Here is an 18,760-nt window from a genome sequence, read left to right as displayed (position 1 = left end):
GATTCCATGTGAAAAAAAATTCCAAATTTCCAAACACCGGAAAACGGTTCTCCACCAATATAAACTATCTAAGGACTTCAAGAAACCACGCCAGCAGCTTCTGCAGAACAACGTTATTCAAAATCGTCACAAGTATTTGCAAAAGATATATGCAATTTTTTTGTAAGTTGCAATATCCCACTGTATAAATTGGATAGCAAGGTGTGTCAAAATTTTTTGAAAACATATTGTAAAGTTGAAAATAAGTCAGTACAGGTACCAAGTTCTTTAACTCTTCGCAAGAAATATGTGAGGGCATCTTACAAAGATGTTATTGAAGGTATTAAAAGCCGGGTAAGAAATGAATATCTGTAGATATCTGTCGACGAGACTACTGACGCCAAGGGTCGGCAAATCGCGAATTTAATTATTGGAGTTTTAAACAGTTCAGCTGATGACTCCAACAAGTCGTATTAAATCAGCATAAAATGTTTAAAAAAAAACCAACTATGCACAATTGCTCGATTTGTTAATTTGACAAATTTCTTTTTACCGAATCAAGTACCTTCTGAAAAAATTTTGCTACTAGTAAGCGATGCCGCTTCCAACATGGTTAAAGCTATTACTAGTCTTAAGATTTTTTTTTCCGAATTTGATTCATTGTACATGCTTAGCGCATGGTTTAAACAGGGTGTCCGAGAAAGTTAGACTCGTGTTTCCAAATGTAAACACTTTAATCAACAATGTAAAGAAAGTATTTTTAAAAGTACCATTGCGAGAAGAAGTATATAGGGAGATACTTCCCGATATTCTTTTGCCACCGGAACCAGTGTTGACTAGATGGGGGACGTGGTTGAATAGTGCCATATTTCTTGCAAATAATTATATTGATATCAAAAATGTTATATCAAATTTTGATCCTTCTTGTTGTATTACTGTTCAGAAATGTCAAAATATTTTAAGTGAGAATTCTGTTCAGAATGAACTGTCCTATATAAAAGCAAATTTTGACATAATTGTAAACTCTATTACAAAACTAGAGAGTCAAAAATTATATTTAAATGATAGTATTTGCATTGTTGATTCTGTCAAAGAAAAAATAGTAAACCTTTCAGGGACAATTGAAAAAAAAAATTAAAGATAAATTTAGTGAAGTTTTAAACCTGAATGAAGGCTTTTCTTTATTGCGATCAATAAAATAACATAATCAATGGAAGCTTTAACGAATTTATTAATGTGGATCCCTCGCTATTGTCAAATTTTAGACTTGCGCCAATTACATCCTTAAAAAATATTTTTTTAAAGTGCATGTATAAATGCATATTGCATAAATAAAGGCATATTTGGTTACTTTTTAAGTGCATGTTCCATGCATATTTTAACCATTTTTTAGAGCATATAATCCAGTCTCTAGTTATTTGTTTACCAATGTTGGTGTTTTCTTTTTAGTGACTTCGTTTAATATTGTTACCAAATCCTACTACATTCATTTGCTTCATTTAGCAGAATAAGAACATCTTCTTTGATGTGTCTTTTGTACTATTTGTTCCCTTAGTATTTTTAATTATAAATGGGGTTATTTCCATTAATATAATAGATAATTATATTATAGAAATGCCACAAGGAAAACAGTTTTAGAACCATACCATGACAAGTGATATCCGTTATGTCAAATGAAGCGATTATATTTCACACGCTTCCTAATTTGAGTGGCCTTTGTTGTAGCACATATTTGTATTCTTATTTTTTTGATAAATCTTTATCTGATTTTAATTTGTTTTAAATTTATTATGTGTAAGAGAAACACTGTAAAAATTTACCAAACACTGTACCATCATTTAATGGCCAGATAATTAGTTTATATTCTACAAAATATTATTTTTAGAACCGTTGTACATACACCACGGAAGACAATTTTATCTGTATCATTTATGACCGCCGTTAACTGACCCACATGCCTCAACGTGTTTTATTATTCCCAGATATCAACTAGTCTGCTTCGCTTTCATTCAATACATCAAAATAAATATATAAATTAAGCATTAGATGGAAAGTAGGCGTCTTACATTTGGTTATTCGACTCTGTCTCAAATCAAATTAAAATAACTTGTCACAATTAACATAATAGATACATAACAGACGTAATATTTGCTTTTAGAGGTTTTAATATAAAAATACCCTTTCACGCAAATTTTCATTTAATCGTAAGTATATAAGCGGGCTTTAATTAACGTAGATTTACAGTCAACACACAGTGTGTAACAAATACACATAGGTACTATTCTAAGTCATCATGAGGTGTGCCGTTGTAAGTAAATTATTTTTGAAGTTTCTAAAATTTTGATTTTTAAAAGAATTTCGATAAGTTCCTTCTTTTAATCATTGACTTTTCATTCATTTTTATGTTTTTTAAAGCTTCCTGTACCTTATTTATTACAACTTATACTTTGATGTTTGATCAAGTTCCTTTTATTTTTCGTGTCTCTTTACCACATTTCGAATGATTTCGGATGCTTACATAATTTGTTAATAGTCTCCAGCCTTCCGCGCCCTATACGAGGATAGATCAGCTGTAACATCGAAGCCTCCTCATTCGTAACTACACATTGAGATTCATGTTGGAATAGATGTATTTCTCATGCGATTGAATGCACATCTAGAGTATTTTCTAATTGAACTTTGATTTCCTAAGGCAATTCCATTTCTCATTTACATTACATCCCAAATATACAAACTTTTTCTTTTGTTGTAGTCTGTTTTTGTGTGTCTTCTTACAGTTATGTTCACTCGGGTACTACACCGATATTTTGAAGGTATCTTTCATGTATCAGGTTAGAAAACATTATTATGATTTTCCTTGTCCAATTCGCTACAGAATTATTTCATTAGTGACGTAATCATCATCCAGCCTCAAGAGTCAATTGCTGAACATAGGCCTCTTCCTCATGTTTCCAACCCCGTCTATCTTGCGCCGCTCTCATCTAGTTTTTATTGAGTCTTCTTAAATCGTCAGTCCATCTTGTAGGTGGTCGACCGACGCTTCTCTTGTCTTCCGGACCATTCTAACATGGACCGCTCCATTCTTCTCTGCGTGACTCTCAGTTTGGTAGCTGCTGCTTTTGTTAAGGTAAGTGTTTCTGCTTCGTACGTCAAGACTGGGAAGACGCACTGATCAAATACCTTTCTCTTTAGGCATGTGGGCAGCTTACTTTTAAAAGTTTCTCTCAGTTTTCCAAATGCTGCCCACCCAAGGCCGATTCTTCTCTTCAGTTCATGAGTCTGGTTATCCCTGCCAATCATAATTTCATGTCCCAGGTATTTATATCTATCTACGAGTTCTATTTCTTTCCCACCAATACTGATGTTCTGGTTGGGTACCAAATTGGTCATGATTTTTGTTTTCGAGATATTTATATTTAAACCTACACTTTCTGTAGCCACAACGAGTTCCTGTACCATCTCTCTTGCCATACCTAGATCTTCAGCTATTATAAGTATATCATCGGCGAAACGTAAGTTGTTTAGATATTCTCCATCTATTTTTATTCCCTTTATCATCCAATCCAAATTCTTAAAAGCATGTTCTAGCACCGTATTGTGACGTAATAAGTTCAACATATCCCAAGCATGAGCCAATAGTACCCACATTTCGCACGATTTCGGGCGCTTGCATAAATTGTTAATAGTCTCCAGCCTTCAGCGCCCTATAAGAGGATGGAGCAGCTGTAAGATCGAAGACTCCTCATTCTTAACTACACATTGAGTTTCAAGCTACATTAGATTATATTTCTCATGCAATTGAATGCACTTCTGGAGCATTCTCTAATTGAATTTTGATTTTCTAAGGCGATTCCATTCCTCATTTAGCATACATTCCAAGTTTTCGTTTTGATGTAATCTGTACTATATGGTTTCTTATATTTTGTAGTCCTATTTGCTAGTAGTACGGTGTGTTTTGTGTGTCGCAGATAAGATTAATAATTATCTTGCAATTGATTGATACACTATCTATTTAATCTTGTAAGGCTTCTCTACTATATAAATGATTTTTCCGAATACGTGTTAAACAGTAGAGCGTACAACTCTACCTGGCTTCTGTTTAAAAAATTAAATTATGTAGGTATGTTAAATAGTTTTTGATATTCCATCTTATTGAAGTTAAATGCCAATATTATCATCATCATCATTCTCTTTGTATTTATGCCTATACAGTATCGACTTCCCTAATTACATTTCTCCGTAAGTTTCTATTTTGGTTTCATACCACTATTAATACCCTTTACCGACATATTCAGCCTAAGCATTTTCTACCAGGCCTTCTTTGGTTATCCTTTCCTACTCGCTCCAGTTACTCGCAGATCAGTAATACTTCGTATTGTGTTAACATTTCGACGTTGAATATGACCATTTTAATCTATGTTCTCTCATTTTGGCATCCCTATTCCACTATGTTCTTCTATTTTACTCATCATAATCAGTCGAAGAATATTATACACTTTTCCCGCATTATATGTCCAAGGTATCGTATTTCCCAGGATTTGACGCTATCAATCAGCTAAAGAGTAGCTTCTGCTCTGTTGAGAACTGCTTAATTTGATTACTTAGCAGTCCACGGTATTTTTAGTGGTCGTCTATACAACCAGATTTCAAAAGCTTGCAAGCGTTTTATAGTAGATATTTTTAAGGTTCATACTTCGACATCATGTAAGACAACTGATCATATGTAACATTTAAATATGCATTTCTGAAGTTAAAATTTTTAATTGTCGTTACAGAAGAGTAACCTTATCTATCAACTCCTAACTTATCTGTAAATATTTCTCAACATTTTAATTAACTTGTCATAATGTACCATGTACCATGAAATGCCTTTTTCATAATTAATAAAATCGGCCAAGATATCTTTATGTTGATCTGGACTTTGTAGTGCTACTTATTCCTATTCAGTGCAAAAAAGTTCTTTTTTGTTTTAATGTTTTAACCATTATACTACTGGTATACTGACAGTTTTATAAATCTTGTATGAAATAAGCTTTGTTACCCTTCGTTATCCTTCTTTGAATTTTTGCTTCTTATGTTTTTCTTTATTTAATTGTACTGCTAGTTCTTCTTCCTTTTCTTCTTCTTTTTATGTAGACATGACTCTGTCTGTTTTTCAAGGTGCCTTCAGTAAGTTATCGTTCCCTCGCTTTCATGGTCTTCTTACTGATCGTCTTCTTATAGGGGATCCGTCTCTTACCGTCTTTACTACTCTATTTGTTGTCATTCGGCTTATATGATCGTTCCATTCTACTCTTCTATTTCTTACCCAGTTCTTCATGTTCTCCACCTTGCATCTACGTCGTATATCTGTACTTCTAGCTCTGTCCCATAGCGTTTTATCATCAACTTTTCTAGGTGTTTTTAGGAGATATTTAAACTCCATCACTTGTCTTATATCTAAGCGTCCAGCTTCAATTTACATCTTACTTATGAGTATGAGTTGTTTTTCTCCCATTTGGTATCATTTTAAGTTCTTATTTTTTTTATTATTTCATCTATAATCAGGTTAAACAATAGAGGACTCAGGAAATCTCCCTGTCTTATCCCATTGCCAGTGTCAATAGGATCAGTTAGTTCTGCTTGTACTTTTACTATTATTGTGTTGTTCTGTGTACTTCTAGTTATGTGAAGCTTCTACTGCTGCAATATCATGCCCATTCAAATTTCGTTTATTTTTCTGCCTAGTCCGGTCTGTTTTTGAGTTCTTGTGTTTATTCCTAACCAAATTCTGTTGGGCGCCGCTGTTGAGTTTTTTTTTGTCCTTCATTCCACTTTCTAGGCTCTTATTGCCTGTGGTGTTACAAACTTTCGCTTCATCTTTTTAAAAAGTGTCCTACACTTCTTTTTCCATTGTTTGTTATTTCTATTCGAACATTGATAATTGTATTAAAAATTTATTCATTCTTTCTTCTTCTTTATATATCGTGTATATATCTTCCTTTAAGCAAATTGGTCATCATTATTGACGTTACAGCTCTAAATTGTTCTACAGCACTGCATTTGTACCAATTTCTTAGATTATTTAACTAGGAAAGGCGCCTTTTCCCATAATGCTCTTTCCTTTTATTTTCCCTTTTATCATCATCTGAAATAACAAATAGTTATCTCCTCTTATCACACGGCCTAGGCATCATAACTTCCGTATCTTAATTGCTCTGTTCACGTAACTTATTTTAAAAATACCCCTTCTTACTGAGTTTACTGCTAATTCTTGTTGTCTTTTGTTATATTTATCGATTATTTCTTGCGATGTCGTTTCTCTCACGCCCATTTCTGACAAGTCTTGTTTTACTGCTTCCAACCATTTTTTCTTTGGACTCCCTCTTCTCTTTCCCCATTTCTTCCTCCTTCAGTATTGTTTTAACATTTCGGTTTTCTGTTATTCGTATAATGTGACCGCCTTCTAGCTCTTTGGCCGTAATTATTTCTTTTCCATACATTTTCATTATTTCTTTATTTCTTCGTCTTCTCCAAATATTTTCTGCCACCTGTATTAGTCCGAAAAATTTTCTGAGCACCTTTCTTTCACAAATCTCTACTTTCTTTTCTTCCTGTTCGTTTTACTCGCGTACGTCACTGTGGGTCTGAAAACTGTCTTGTAAACTCGCAGTTTAGTTGTTCTTAAAACATTTTTTGCTTTCAGTATCGAATTTAGAGACCCTACCGCTCTGCTCTACTTTATTAATCTTTTGTTTATCCCTTTTCCTTCTTTCTCCGTGTTCGTTATGGTTACTCCTAAGTATTCAAATTATTTCACTTTTTTAAAACTATAGACAGCCTCTACTCCTTTCATTTTGATATATTTGCTATCATTTGTTCTGTCTCCTCTCATTTCCATATATTTCGCGAGAAAATTCGATTAACTTGATCTCATTTTCATTTGATTCCCTATGCAAACTTCGTCCCCTTCTTATTCTTTGATATATTTCCTTTTTTCGGCTTTCACATTCATGTTTTCAATGACTATATTTATATAATATTTCTCTATTTCCTATAAGGGTGCTTTGCTTTTCGTAGAACTCTGTTTTGGTTTCTAAATCTTTATCTTCAGTGTGCATATGTACGTTAATAATACCTATCTTTCTATACTTTCCCCTTACTATCAAGTAACATATTCGATGTAATACTATTTGAAAATCTACAACTGCTTTGTTTACTTTTTTGGACACCACGAATTCTACTCCAAAATATCTCTTGATCCCTCCACCCTTGAACAGGGTGCTCTATCCTATTTTTATTATTTCATTTGCCAGTTGTTTCGTTTCTTGCAGAGCAAGGATATCTAGTGTATATTTTTCCATTATATGATCTAAGTTTTTAAAGCTCCGTGCACATAAGTACTTCTTACATTCTATGTCCCAATTTTTACTATTTCCTTGGATTCTTGCCTTTCTTTTGTGCTTATTTTTTCGTTTTCCATAGTAGTATTCCTTTTCCTTGTCATTTCGGCATCGCAGCTCCGCAGTTGCTTTTCTTCTACTACTTTTTTTAGTAATTTTACTCTGGTATTGTCTCTTAATTGCTGTTTTTCCTCATCTCGTATCCATTCCTTTCTGTTCACAATCAACTTTTTATAGCCATTTTTTGTCTGTTTTCCTTTACTTTTTTTTCTTTTGGTATTTTAACTGTTTCTTTTTGTATTTCCTTTTCTTTTGATGCCAGATCATTATTTATGAAGATGTGATTTTTATGGTGCTTCAACTTACTTTTTTGATTAAATATTCCAATTTAATCCGTGATGGTTTCTGATTCTATGACGTAGATTGTTTCTCCTATTTTTGTTGTGTTTCTCAGTTTTATCTGCCCTGCATGGAGTTCTAGTAATATGAATGCTTCGATTTCTTATCATCATTTGTATCTATTTTTAATCCAGATACAATCGAACTTTTCTTTTTACTTGTTTTCTCCAGTTGTTTACTTTTGTCATCTAATTGCGGTGTCTTGAGGTCTTGCCTTGCGATGTTGTTATTTCAAATATATGTGACAGCTCCTTGTACAGATTAGATATTATCCACAATGGTTTGAAACACCAATCTGAGAAAATATAGAATGATACTAAAAATTCCTGCAATTTTTTTTATTCATGATATTCAAGTTTAAATGAAGTATTTAGACAGTGAGAGCTAAAGGAAGTATTTAAATATTTATTGCAAAGGTTTTTAAGAAGGTAGGTACCTACTAAATTTTATGATTATTTTAACGTAGATAAAGCTTCGTAAGATACAGATTTATTTTTTTGATATTTTAATGAAGTTTAACTTATGTTTGCGAACAGCTCTTTCTTTTTCGTTAATATTTATGTAGGTAGTTATTAGTATCAAAACTAAACCAATTAAAAAGTTATTTATCCGATTCTACGTCAAATGTAGAGAAGATCTGATCTAAAAGATATCTTCAACACATTTGACGTCGAATCGTAAAAACAACTTTTTGATTAATTTTTTTTAGTTAATAGATTTTGTGTAGCATCATCTAAAATCTAAAATATTTTTGATATTGGACGTTTTCAAAATATTTACAATTTAGTTTAGAGATATCCATCGCAATAAATGAAAGCTTGTGCTACTATTTCAATGACTTTGGCACATTAATGTATTTACATGCACCAAAAATACATAGATGTTATGATACTGTTAATTTCCGGGAGCACTGAATCAAGAATTAAAATATATTTTATCGTTATATGATAAAATGCTTATAATTTTATATATGCTGTTACCTAATTAATATAAAAATATTTAAATTCTTCTCAAATAGTCGTCCTATAATCAGTGAGCAAAATAATGACACTACCGTTTCCGCATTGCTTTTGTTAATGACTTTCACAGTTGCAGATGAACAAACACTTTTAGAGCATGGCCTATAAACCCTCAATAACAGTGTACCTTTACAAAATAACGGCTACGAAAGCCTTTTTTTCTTCTCATTAATGACTGTTCGGATGTACTATTCACTATACATACACTATTCCATCCCTCCTTACTTCCCGTCATCTTCGCGATCATCTCTCTCACAGTCACACAGTTCATACTTATTTCTGTATATATTTTGTTTCTCTCCACTATCCGCATATTATACACCACAGCATTGTGTGAGTAACAGTGTCGGAATGTTCGCAGTATAGGCATTTGGCTTTATTTGTCTCTCCGAACTTATGAAGATAGGCCCTAAAACACCCGTGTCCTGTTAGTACTTGCGTCAGGAAGTAATTCAGTAACCTGTAACCACAGCCCACCCAGTCCCTTAGGCTCGGGATCAGCATCTTATTCCACTGGGCAATAATTATCTTCCGTGCTGTTTCACTATTCCTGCCATCTTTCCATTGATCTTTTCCTTTTTTCTTTTCTTAGGGCTGTAGTCAAATGCTCTATTCTCTCATAGAGATGTCTCTTTTCTACTGCTATCACATGCAACCCGTAATAGCCCACAAGGCTATCGCAGATACAGTCCTGTAAGCGCAAGCTTCTCGCAACACACTTGTTTTGTCCACTAATTTCATGAGCCCTTCGTGGGTCGGTATCTTTACCGCCGCACTCCAGACTGGTGCTGCGTAAAGGACGACTGACTTCACAACACCCTGTAGGGCCCTCCGCCATATTGGTGTAGCGTCACTCCCAGATATTTCACGTTTGATTTTAGCCAAAATGGAAATCGGGGCATAGAAAATTGTTCGCAATGTGATTACTGATAATATTGCTAAAGAAAAAATTCATACTCTTTTTATTGGACCAGAACCATTTTACTGTTTATCAAAAACTCGCATAGTAAAGGATGTCTCAAAACGGAAAAAGGAATTTAAAGTGGTCTACTCGAGAAATATTGTAGATCAAAGATAAAAGTGTTATTATAACATTCGGCTCACTACGTAAACATACTTATAGCTTAAAAATAGTTAAGTCAGATTCATCACAATTTCATAGATTAACAAGCAGAGTACAGAAATTTACTCAACATATTGTCTGTCTGTCACTAGGAAAATTATTTGCCAACTCCATAAATACCTGGAACAGTTCTTTTAGAACCTAATGAAGTAACTTGGTCCTTACCTACTCTCTATAAGTTGCTTTCCATTATCTTCAGACAGTTTCTCGTTAAGTTATTCGTTGAAAAGCTTTATTCAGTATTCGCTTCTTAAGTCGTATTAAGTGTCCTTCTTTAATTCTCTCTCTTTCTCTTTTCTTGCTCCTACAGACTTTTTATATACCCTATTTCTTTCTCACCATCTCGTATTCATTTTTATTTTCTTTGCTTTTGTTTTCTAAATATTTTTATGTTGCTATATTTCTTCTATCTATAGTTTTTGTTACAACTGGCTTAAAACCTTACGTTTTCATCTCTTTTGCTCTTACTTAATTGGCATTAGGAGTATCATCAATAAATTATCTTCCATTATATTTAGATATAATCTTGATTTGATTGAAGTAAAATTTTGTTATTACAGTTCATCCCAAACCCTTCTTTCAGTGCGTCATAGTTGATCGAATTCTCTCTAACGCGTTAAGCTAGAAGTGACAGAAAAAAACGTAAGTCTGTGATTATTATACATAAAACTTAGAAAATTATGTATCGTTCACGGGTATTTGCATATTAAAGCGAATTCTACTTACGGATATATAATTGGTTGGAGTTTAGAATGCGCTAAATAGATATCCAATCAATGATGCGCATAAATATAATTTGACGCAGATGGTCTCAATAGTGACAGTACTATGACAATGTCAACTGATAAAATGATAATTGTCATTCCAGGTTAGTATTTTCAGACATTTTACAGTGAAAATTTAATTTTGTATTTATTGTCATAAAAATATTTTAAATATGCCGAGATATACCGAGAAAGAACAAAGCCTAATATTAAAATTATTAAATTATTTTCAATTAGAAGATATTCATATGTATTAAAACGGTTCTTTTTAGAACCACATTTTATTAAAATATAAGATATAATTGATGCCAGCCACATATCCCCTGTAATCATTGATTTTAATGAATCAGGTTCTGAATCGGATTGTGGATTGTTTGAAATATAATATTCATTTTTGTTATTCATAAAAAAAGAAGGTAAACTTACATTCGGTATCTTGTTTTTTAACTAAACTCCATTAACACTATTTCATCTGCATACCGAAACTGGTAGATTAACTCAAAAATCGACTGCTTCACTATTTAAACTATTTACATAAACTTACATTCGGTATCTTGTTTTTTAAGTAAACTCCATTAACACTATTTCATCTGCATACCGAAACTGATAGATTAACTCAAAAATCAACTGCTTTACTATTTAAACTGTCCATTGTTTTTTTACTTAAACTTCATAACACTCTTTCATTTGCACACCCAATCTAGTAGAATAACTCACTATTTAAACTATTTTCACGATTTTATGATAAATCTTCACAAAATTAAACTAATGGCTGCCACAGAAACTTTCCGAAAATTACTTATCCGAATATGACTGATTTCAATCGATGCTATTTTATCACAGGAATGTTTGCTTTGATGCCTTGCAATTGCCAGTAAATTTTTTTATCTCGCAGTCAACTCTTAAAAGATTCTATAGGAGGAAGCGTTATTTTAAATAAACAAACATTCCAATTCCTTAGTGTTAATAATAAATAATAATAAATCCATAAATAAATCTTAGCTAATTAAGCACTTTCTTTGGAATGTATAGAATAGCAATTATGACAAAATGCCGTTCCAATATAAGGCGCAATAAAATTTTTTATACAGGACGGGACCTCTAATATGTAAAGTAAAAAAAAAATTGAATTCTTAAAGTTTTTACTTCACATTTTAAAAAAATAATCTTTTCACATTTAGCCGATTACAATCCTGCAACTGTCAGATTTAACTAAAATGTCATGCAATAATTCTCGACATTCTTAAAATCCTATATGACGTCAAAATTAGTGACGCACTGAAAGAAGGGTTTGGGACAGACTGTATATTTATATGTAAATTATAAGCATGACAATAATAATCGTGCTTGAGTTTGACGACGTCATATTTTTTGTACGGATACTTACTCTCTGATTGAAATCTGTATATTTGTGGCACACATTAAATTAGTAATGCAGAATTGCATGTATCTGTAGATTCTAGAGTTAAAACCATTCAGATGATAACTTAATTAATCTTACCGTTTTTAACAAATGATGCAACAAGCAGAAAATATGTAGTGTCTTATTACATACATATGTTTCCCTAAAGCTATTAATATGTGACTGACAAATACGTACTCGTTAAGTATGTTGATGATATAAGAAATTTGGCAATGTAAAAAATTACCACAATATTTTGTTTTCAAGATTAAAGGATTCAAGGATACCAGACGTTAAAAAAATTAATAAAGATAGCCGAATTATACAGACTGTCCAATTTAGTTTAATAAATTTGAAAACACTTTAGCTGATTATTTGTGCCGGTCTAATATTGTTAAGTACGTCAAATTTATCACACGCAACCAGCAGTCCAATTAAATGGAATATTTAAAAGATTAAGGATTAATTATTTTAATGAGATTATCAATATATGTATATATATATATATATATATATATATATATATATATATATATATATTTATATATGTATATATAATATATATATATAGTTAACTTTTTATCGTTATTTGTATGTATCTTTCGATTTTCTAGAGTCTTAACACTTTCAAGCACAGGTCAATCTAAAATCAATAATCAAATTAAATTCACCCCCGTCAATTCCAATTCAAAAACACAGTTACATTTTGCATTTTATACAATCGCCTTTGAAAAATTTCTACTAAATTCTAAACTTGACTCTAAAATCCCTCATGGATAATTTTTTTGTAATTGCTGCCAGACGATCGTTGCTGATCTTCTATAAAATAATTGAAGAATCCTTATTCTCGCCACTGTCTCTAAAATAATAAATATAAGAACATCACACTCAAACAAAGCTTAACTGTCTTTTCTGTATCCTGATTTACCCGTTTTGAGTATAAGAAACTAGTTCATGAAAGGTTCTATCTGAAAGGTGAATCGATATGTCGTGGAATGCAAATTTAGATGCCCCATGTCGGTCCATTCACCAACTGTTTCATTTTGAAAATTGTAGAAGGAACAAATTTGGGCAATAATCTGAATTTTGATTTCGAAAACTACGAAATTCTCAGATTTCTACTTTTTGTTCCAATTTCTGCTTTCTCCAGCCCTTGAAAACTCTTGGCTTTCCGTAAAAATTTCTTCCAGCGACCCCTATTTAAAGCCAGGCTTTCACAAACCCTTATTCCCAGTACCTGTAGATCTGCTTTCACATCGTTCAAAAAGCGTTTTTTGGTCTTCCTCGTTTTCTCTATCTCATAGATATTTCGAATATTGATTGTCGAACCGGGTTTTTATCTTTCATCCTTAAGAAATGCCCCACCGATCTCCAGCTGTTTATTTGAATTATTTTTATGATATTTCGTTCTCTATCTAGGTGGTTTAGCTCAAAATTAAAACATTATTTCCATATCCATCGTCATTTATGGCTCCATAAATTGTTCCTAAAATTTTTCTTTGATAAGATTCAAGTGCTTTCTTAACTTTTTAAATATCCAGGTCTCTAAGTTATATGTTAAAACTGGCCCTATCAAGGATTTATACATTTTAGTTTTGGTATTTCTTAAGATATTTCTTGATTTTAATTGTTTTAGTAGACCAAAGTAAGTAGCAAAAAGGATTTGTCTGTTAATTAGTTGTTTATATCATTTTTGGTATCTACAAGAGAACCAAGATGCATAAATTCTTGAACAAGCTCGAATTTGGAATTAGTTCAAATTCTAAAGACAAAAAACATAGACCAAATGGACTTGGAATAGGATAAAAAGAAACATTTACTGGAACAAAGGATTACAAATTGTAATAGATAACGAACCAGTGCAGAAATTGAAATCAGGAGTGGAGTGAGGCAAGAATGTATTTTATCTCCATAACTATTCAATGTATATAGTGAGTCTATTTTTAAAAAAGCACTGACATGTGAAAGTGATCGAATAATTAACGAAAAAATTATCAATAACATAAGATATATAGAAGACACAGTAATAATGACAAGCTCTGCTGAATAACTACAACAATTACTTAACTTCATAGAAGTCAAGTACCTTCTATGAAAAATATGGACTAAAAATGAATGTAACCAGACTTATTATACGACAATAACAAAAAAAAAATAGAAACAAATATACCTACATTTGGAAGACATACCGATAGAATGAGTTGAAAAATACAAATACCTGGGAACCTGGATTTTAGAAAATATAGATAAAACAATGAAAATAAGAGACAGAATAGAAATAACAGGAAATAAGTTAGTAAAAATGATAACAATTCCCTCCAGCCAAGTTTATGGAAGAACTATTGGAAGTATGACGGTCTCACGGTTAAAAAATAAAAATTTGAATGACTACTTAGTTTAAATGTAGTTCAGTATAACTTTCCCAAGCAACGGTAAATATAGTGAAGATAGTGATAATGATATCCAACCTCCGATTGAGAAACTGCACAAATAGGAGAAAGAATAGATTCTGTGGTTTGTTTATGTATAATTAAGTCCTGTATCTATCTCTTGAGGAGTTGTATGTACTGATTAAAATCATTTTTCTTCTTCTTCTTAGCCTTTTCTCGTTCATTTTTAGACATAGGACTCGCCCAAATCCTTCCATCGATCTCTATCCTGAGCAAAATTCTTGCAATTTGCTCCGGCTATTCTTTTAATGTCGTCCATCCATCTCATTTGTGGTCTTCCAATTGGTCGTCTACCGTTGTAAGGTCTCCAATGGTGTATTGTGGCCTTACAACGTTAGTCTTTTTGTATAGCAATGTGACTGCGAAGACCCATTTGAGTTTAAAATTTTTATTGTAATATCCTCAATTTTTGGTTTTGGTCTTACCCAGTCGTTCCTCTTTTTATCTGACAGACAAAAATTGAGGATATTAAAAAAAAATTGCCAAACTCAAATTGAGCTTCGCAGGACACACAGCTATACAAAAAAGACTAACGTTGAAACGCTACAATACAACATTCAAACAAAAGACTAACGTCACAGTATTACACGAACGGTATTCCAGTACTTTAATTTAGTGTTCTAACGTCAATGTGAAAATAAATAAAGAGACACTCTATTTTTAAGGTTGCTCTCTTTTTCGCTATCGCAGTAGCCACAGTCTATGGACAAGACCATTATGGTAACTATGGACATGGGGGACTCGAATACGGAGGAGACCAACATCATTTACAAGAGTACATTGACTATAGGGTAAGTTTATTTTATATTAATTAGATACCTTGCAAAATATGTGCATAAGTTTGAATTTATCTACTATCTTCGATTACCATTTTTGTTTATTTTGACGTGCAATTGGCACTGTTTCTTATTCTCATCATCAACATAAGTGGCTCGACAATCCGTTGTGGATCTTGGCCTGCTTACAAAGAATTCGACACTCCCATTAACTTCCCTCCATCTTCTGACCCTTAGAATTTGTAGGTCTTCTTCCACATCATCAATCCATCTCCTTCGTGGTCGTCGTCTACTTTTTGTGCCCTCTGGTTTTGAAAATGTTAATCTCTTTGTATATTAGTGATCTCGTATCCTAGCAGTGTGTCCAGCCCATCTAAGTCCGCGCACTTTAACGAATTTCCCATTATCTGGATCGGGGTATAACTGATATAGTTCAAAGTTGTATCTTCGACGACATAGCCTATTTTCATTTACGACCCCAAAAATCTTTCCAAGAATTTTTCTTTAAAAAATACCAAGAAGTCTTTCATCATTTTGAGATAAGGTCCACGTTTCAGCCCCATATATCAAAACCGGTCTTATTAAGGTCTTGTATATTGAGCTTTACTGCAGGTTTTATATTTTTATTTTTTAAATGTGTCTGGAGACCGTGAACAGTTCTGTTTGCTATTGCTATGCGTCTTTTTATTTCTTCGCTTGTCGTGTTTGTTGTGTTGACTAGCTATCCAAGATATGTGAATTCTTTGACTTGCTCAAAGGTATGGTTGTTAATTTGAATTCTCTGTTGGATATTTCGGGGGTTTTTAGAAACCAATATATATTTCGTATTTTCCTCGTTTACCACAAGTCCTAATTCACTTGCCGCGTTCGCAAGCCTTGTAAAACACCGCACCATGTCTCTCATACTACTGTCCACTATAACTATATCGTCAGCGAATGCGAGAATTGCATCGATCTATTAAAAATAGTTCCATTTACTCCAATATTTAATTGTCTGATTACCTCCTTTTCCAAGGCAATATTAAAGAGAAGACGCGCCAGCTCGTCCCACTGCCTAGACCATTATTAATGTCAAAGAACGTAGAGTTCTCTTCTTCGATTTTAACGCATGAGCTTACGTTTTGCATTGTTAGTTGGGTCAACTTAACTAACTTAAGTGGGATCCCAAAGCCTATCATTGCATTATATAATGCAGTTCTTTTCACACTGTTATAGGCTGCTTCTAAGTCGACGAAGAGATAATGTGTATCTATGTTATATTCTAGAGACTGTTCTAGAATCTGTCTATGTGCTTAACTTTGATGTGTACTTGACTTTCCAGCAGTAAATCCGCATTGATGTTAACCAACAATATCCTTTGCGAAATGTTTAAATCTATCAAACAATTCAATTCCGAAGACTTTATACGCAGATGCTAACAGAGTAATGCCTCTATAGTTCTTACACTTCAGTTGATCACCCTTTTTATGCAACGAACATATTATTCCCTTTAGCCACTTTTCTGGTACCAATTCATTCTGCCATACATACCATTCAAGTACTATTAGTTTATGGATTGCTGCAAAAAGTTGATCACCACCTTTTTATTACATGTCTTCTGTTTCTGTTTCTTGTCTTTTTATTTTCTTATTAAATCAGTGGATCCACTTCCTGTTTCTGAGACTTGGTCATGGGACGAGTTTTACACCAAACTCTGTCTTTTTATTATTCTTCATCACTTTATTCTGGCTCAATAGTTATTTTTCTTACCTCATGTCACTTAAGTATTCCATATTTATAAAGAATGACAACATTTTTGGTATTTTCTTCCAATAGTTCGCATTTCCTGCACCACGGTTCCTTCACTCTTACTATATTATAGAACTATTTCTTCAGTTGAAAGTTCAGTCATCATCTTTGTAACCACATTTAGCTCTGGTTAGCTAAGATCCATTAGACTAGACGAAAGTTTTATTAATGTTGCTGATATTCACATAAGTTTGTTTGTTGGTTTATCAATGACTGTCACGTCTTTATTAAGACGTCTATGTAGTCTGTATTTGATGGGTCCCTTTTTCGACGAATCAGAGGATTGCATTTCTTTTCAATTCGAGCTCCATCATTATTCTACACGCGTTTCGAGGTTTCACCTCTCATCAGGAACACTTTTTGTAGCTCGAACTCGAACGTAAAAAGTGCTAAAGATGGTGTTTTTCAACGGTAAACTTTAGTTGTATTGTCGGAATAAAAGAATATTCCTAAGATAGCTTTCAGTAAGCTTGGATTTGCAGTTCACCTAAATCACCATCAAAGAGAAGTCTCCTGACTTAACGTTGCTTCATATAAAGGTCGCTACTACCGTACTCAGGCATGCTATATTACTATACCGGTCATATAGATGAAGAGCATTTCAGTTTAGTTCGAGCTACCACAAGTATTCCTGAGAGGTGAAACCTCGGAACACGTGTAAAACAATGGTGGAGCTCGAGTTTTTACCATTTAACAATATTGACAAAATTAAGTGTTTTGTGTGGTAACGCATTTTTTTTTTTGTTTCAGGCGGAACCAAAATATCAGTTTAATTATGACGTCCACGATTTAAAACACCATGACATCAAGAGCCAACATGAAGTCAGGGACGGCAAAGAAACTAAGGGTCGTTATGAACTTCTTCAACCTGATGGAAGAAAAAGGATCGTTGAATACGTTGCTGGTAAACATGGAGCTGACTATAAAGTACGATATGAAGGCAAATCGCATCATGGAGGTTATGGAGGATACTAGGAGCTAAAGCTTATATGAGACTGGCCCTTTGATGTTACCTATGTTGTATGTTGTTATTTATGTGTTAGGTTAAGTTTGTTTTGATTTTTCGCAATAAAAGTTGTTGACTCATACTAAGGAATTTATTATTTTTAACATTTTGAACTATATCTTTGGAAAAATAACTGAAAAATTTAACCTTCCGTTACTCGCGCACGGTGTGTCATACCGGCCCTGTAAATAATTTCCAGGGTATGGATTGTAGGGAGGATTAGGAATTGCTGCTCCAGCTCCATATACCTCTTCTTCAGTCGTCGCTCAACTATGGGTGAAGTATATGTGCAGTGTAAAAAAGAACGTTGTAATTTTATTATTAGGCAATACGGTCCGGTACACCGGGTGCGGGTATTGTGAACACATGTTTGTGCTTTGGATAAGACATCAAAAGTTTTACTCTGTAAGGTGATATAAGTTCTTTTTATTATTTTTAATATTTAAATATATTTGTATATTTATAGATATACCGATATGGATTGCGAGAAGGAGAAACAAAGATTATTAAAATTATTTGAGGAAGTATCGACCGACGAGGAAATGTATGAAGATAGTGATGAACAAAATGAAATTGACCATGTAGAAGAACGATCTAAATGTAGTGATACTGAACAATAATTTGAAGACGATCAAACGGAGGAAGAAAATGTTAGTTTCAAAAGGGAGCCGT

General features: G+C 33.0%; 2 protein-coding genes across 2 annotated transcripts in view; one reads left to right on the top strand and one right to left on the bottom strand.

The window, feature by feature from the left end:
• Nucleotides 1-18,760, bottom strand: part of LOC140451278 (uncharacterized) — an 862,244-nt gene that overhangs the window by 706,055 nt on the left and 137,429 nt on the right.
• On the top strand, nt 2,176-18,163 carry LOC140450384 (adult-specific cuticular protein ACP-22-like). The gene is made up of 3 exons (XM_072543979.1): nt 2,176-2,287; nt 15,184-15,309; nt 17,833-18,163. The coding sequence occupies exons 1-3, from the start codon at nt 2,273-2,275 to the stop codon at nt 18,055-18,057; spliced, it is 366 nt and encodes a 121-aa protein (XP_072400080.1). The 5' UTR covers nt 2,176-2,272; the 3' UTR covers nt 18,058-18,163.

The sequence above is a fragment of the Diabrotica undecimpunctata genome, chromosome 9 (assembly GCF_040954645.1).
Source record: "Diabrotica undecimpunctata isolate CICGRU chromosome 9, icDiaUnde3, whole genome shotgun sequence".
NCBI lineage: Eukaryota > Metazoa > Arthropoda > Insecta > Coleoptera > Chrysomelidae > Diabrotica > Diabrotica undecimpunctata.
Note: the sequence above shows the minus strand (reverse complement) of the source record. Positions and strands in the feature narration are given on the sequence as shown.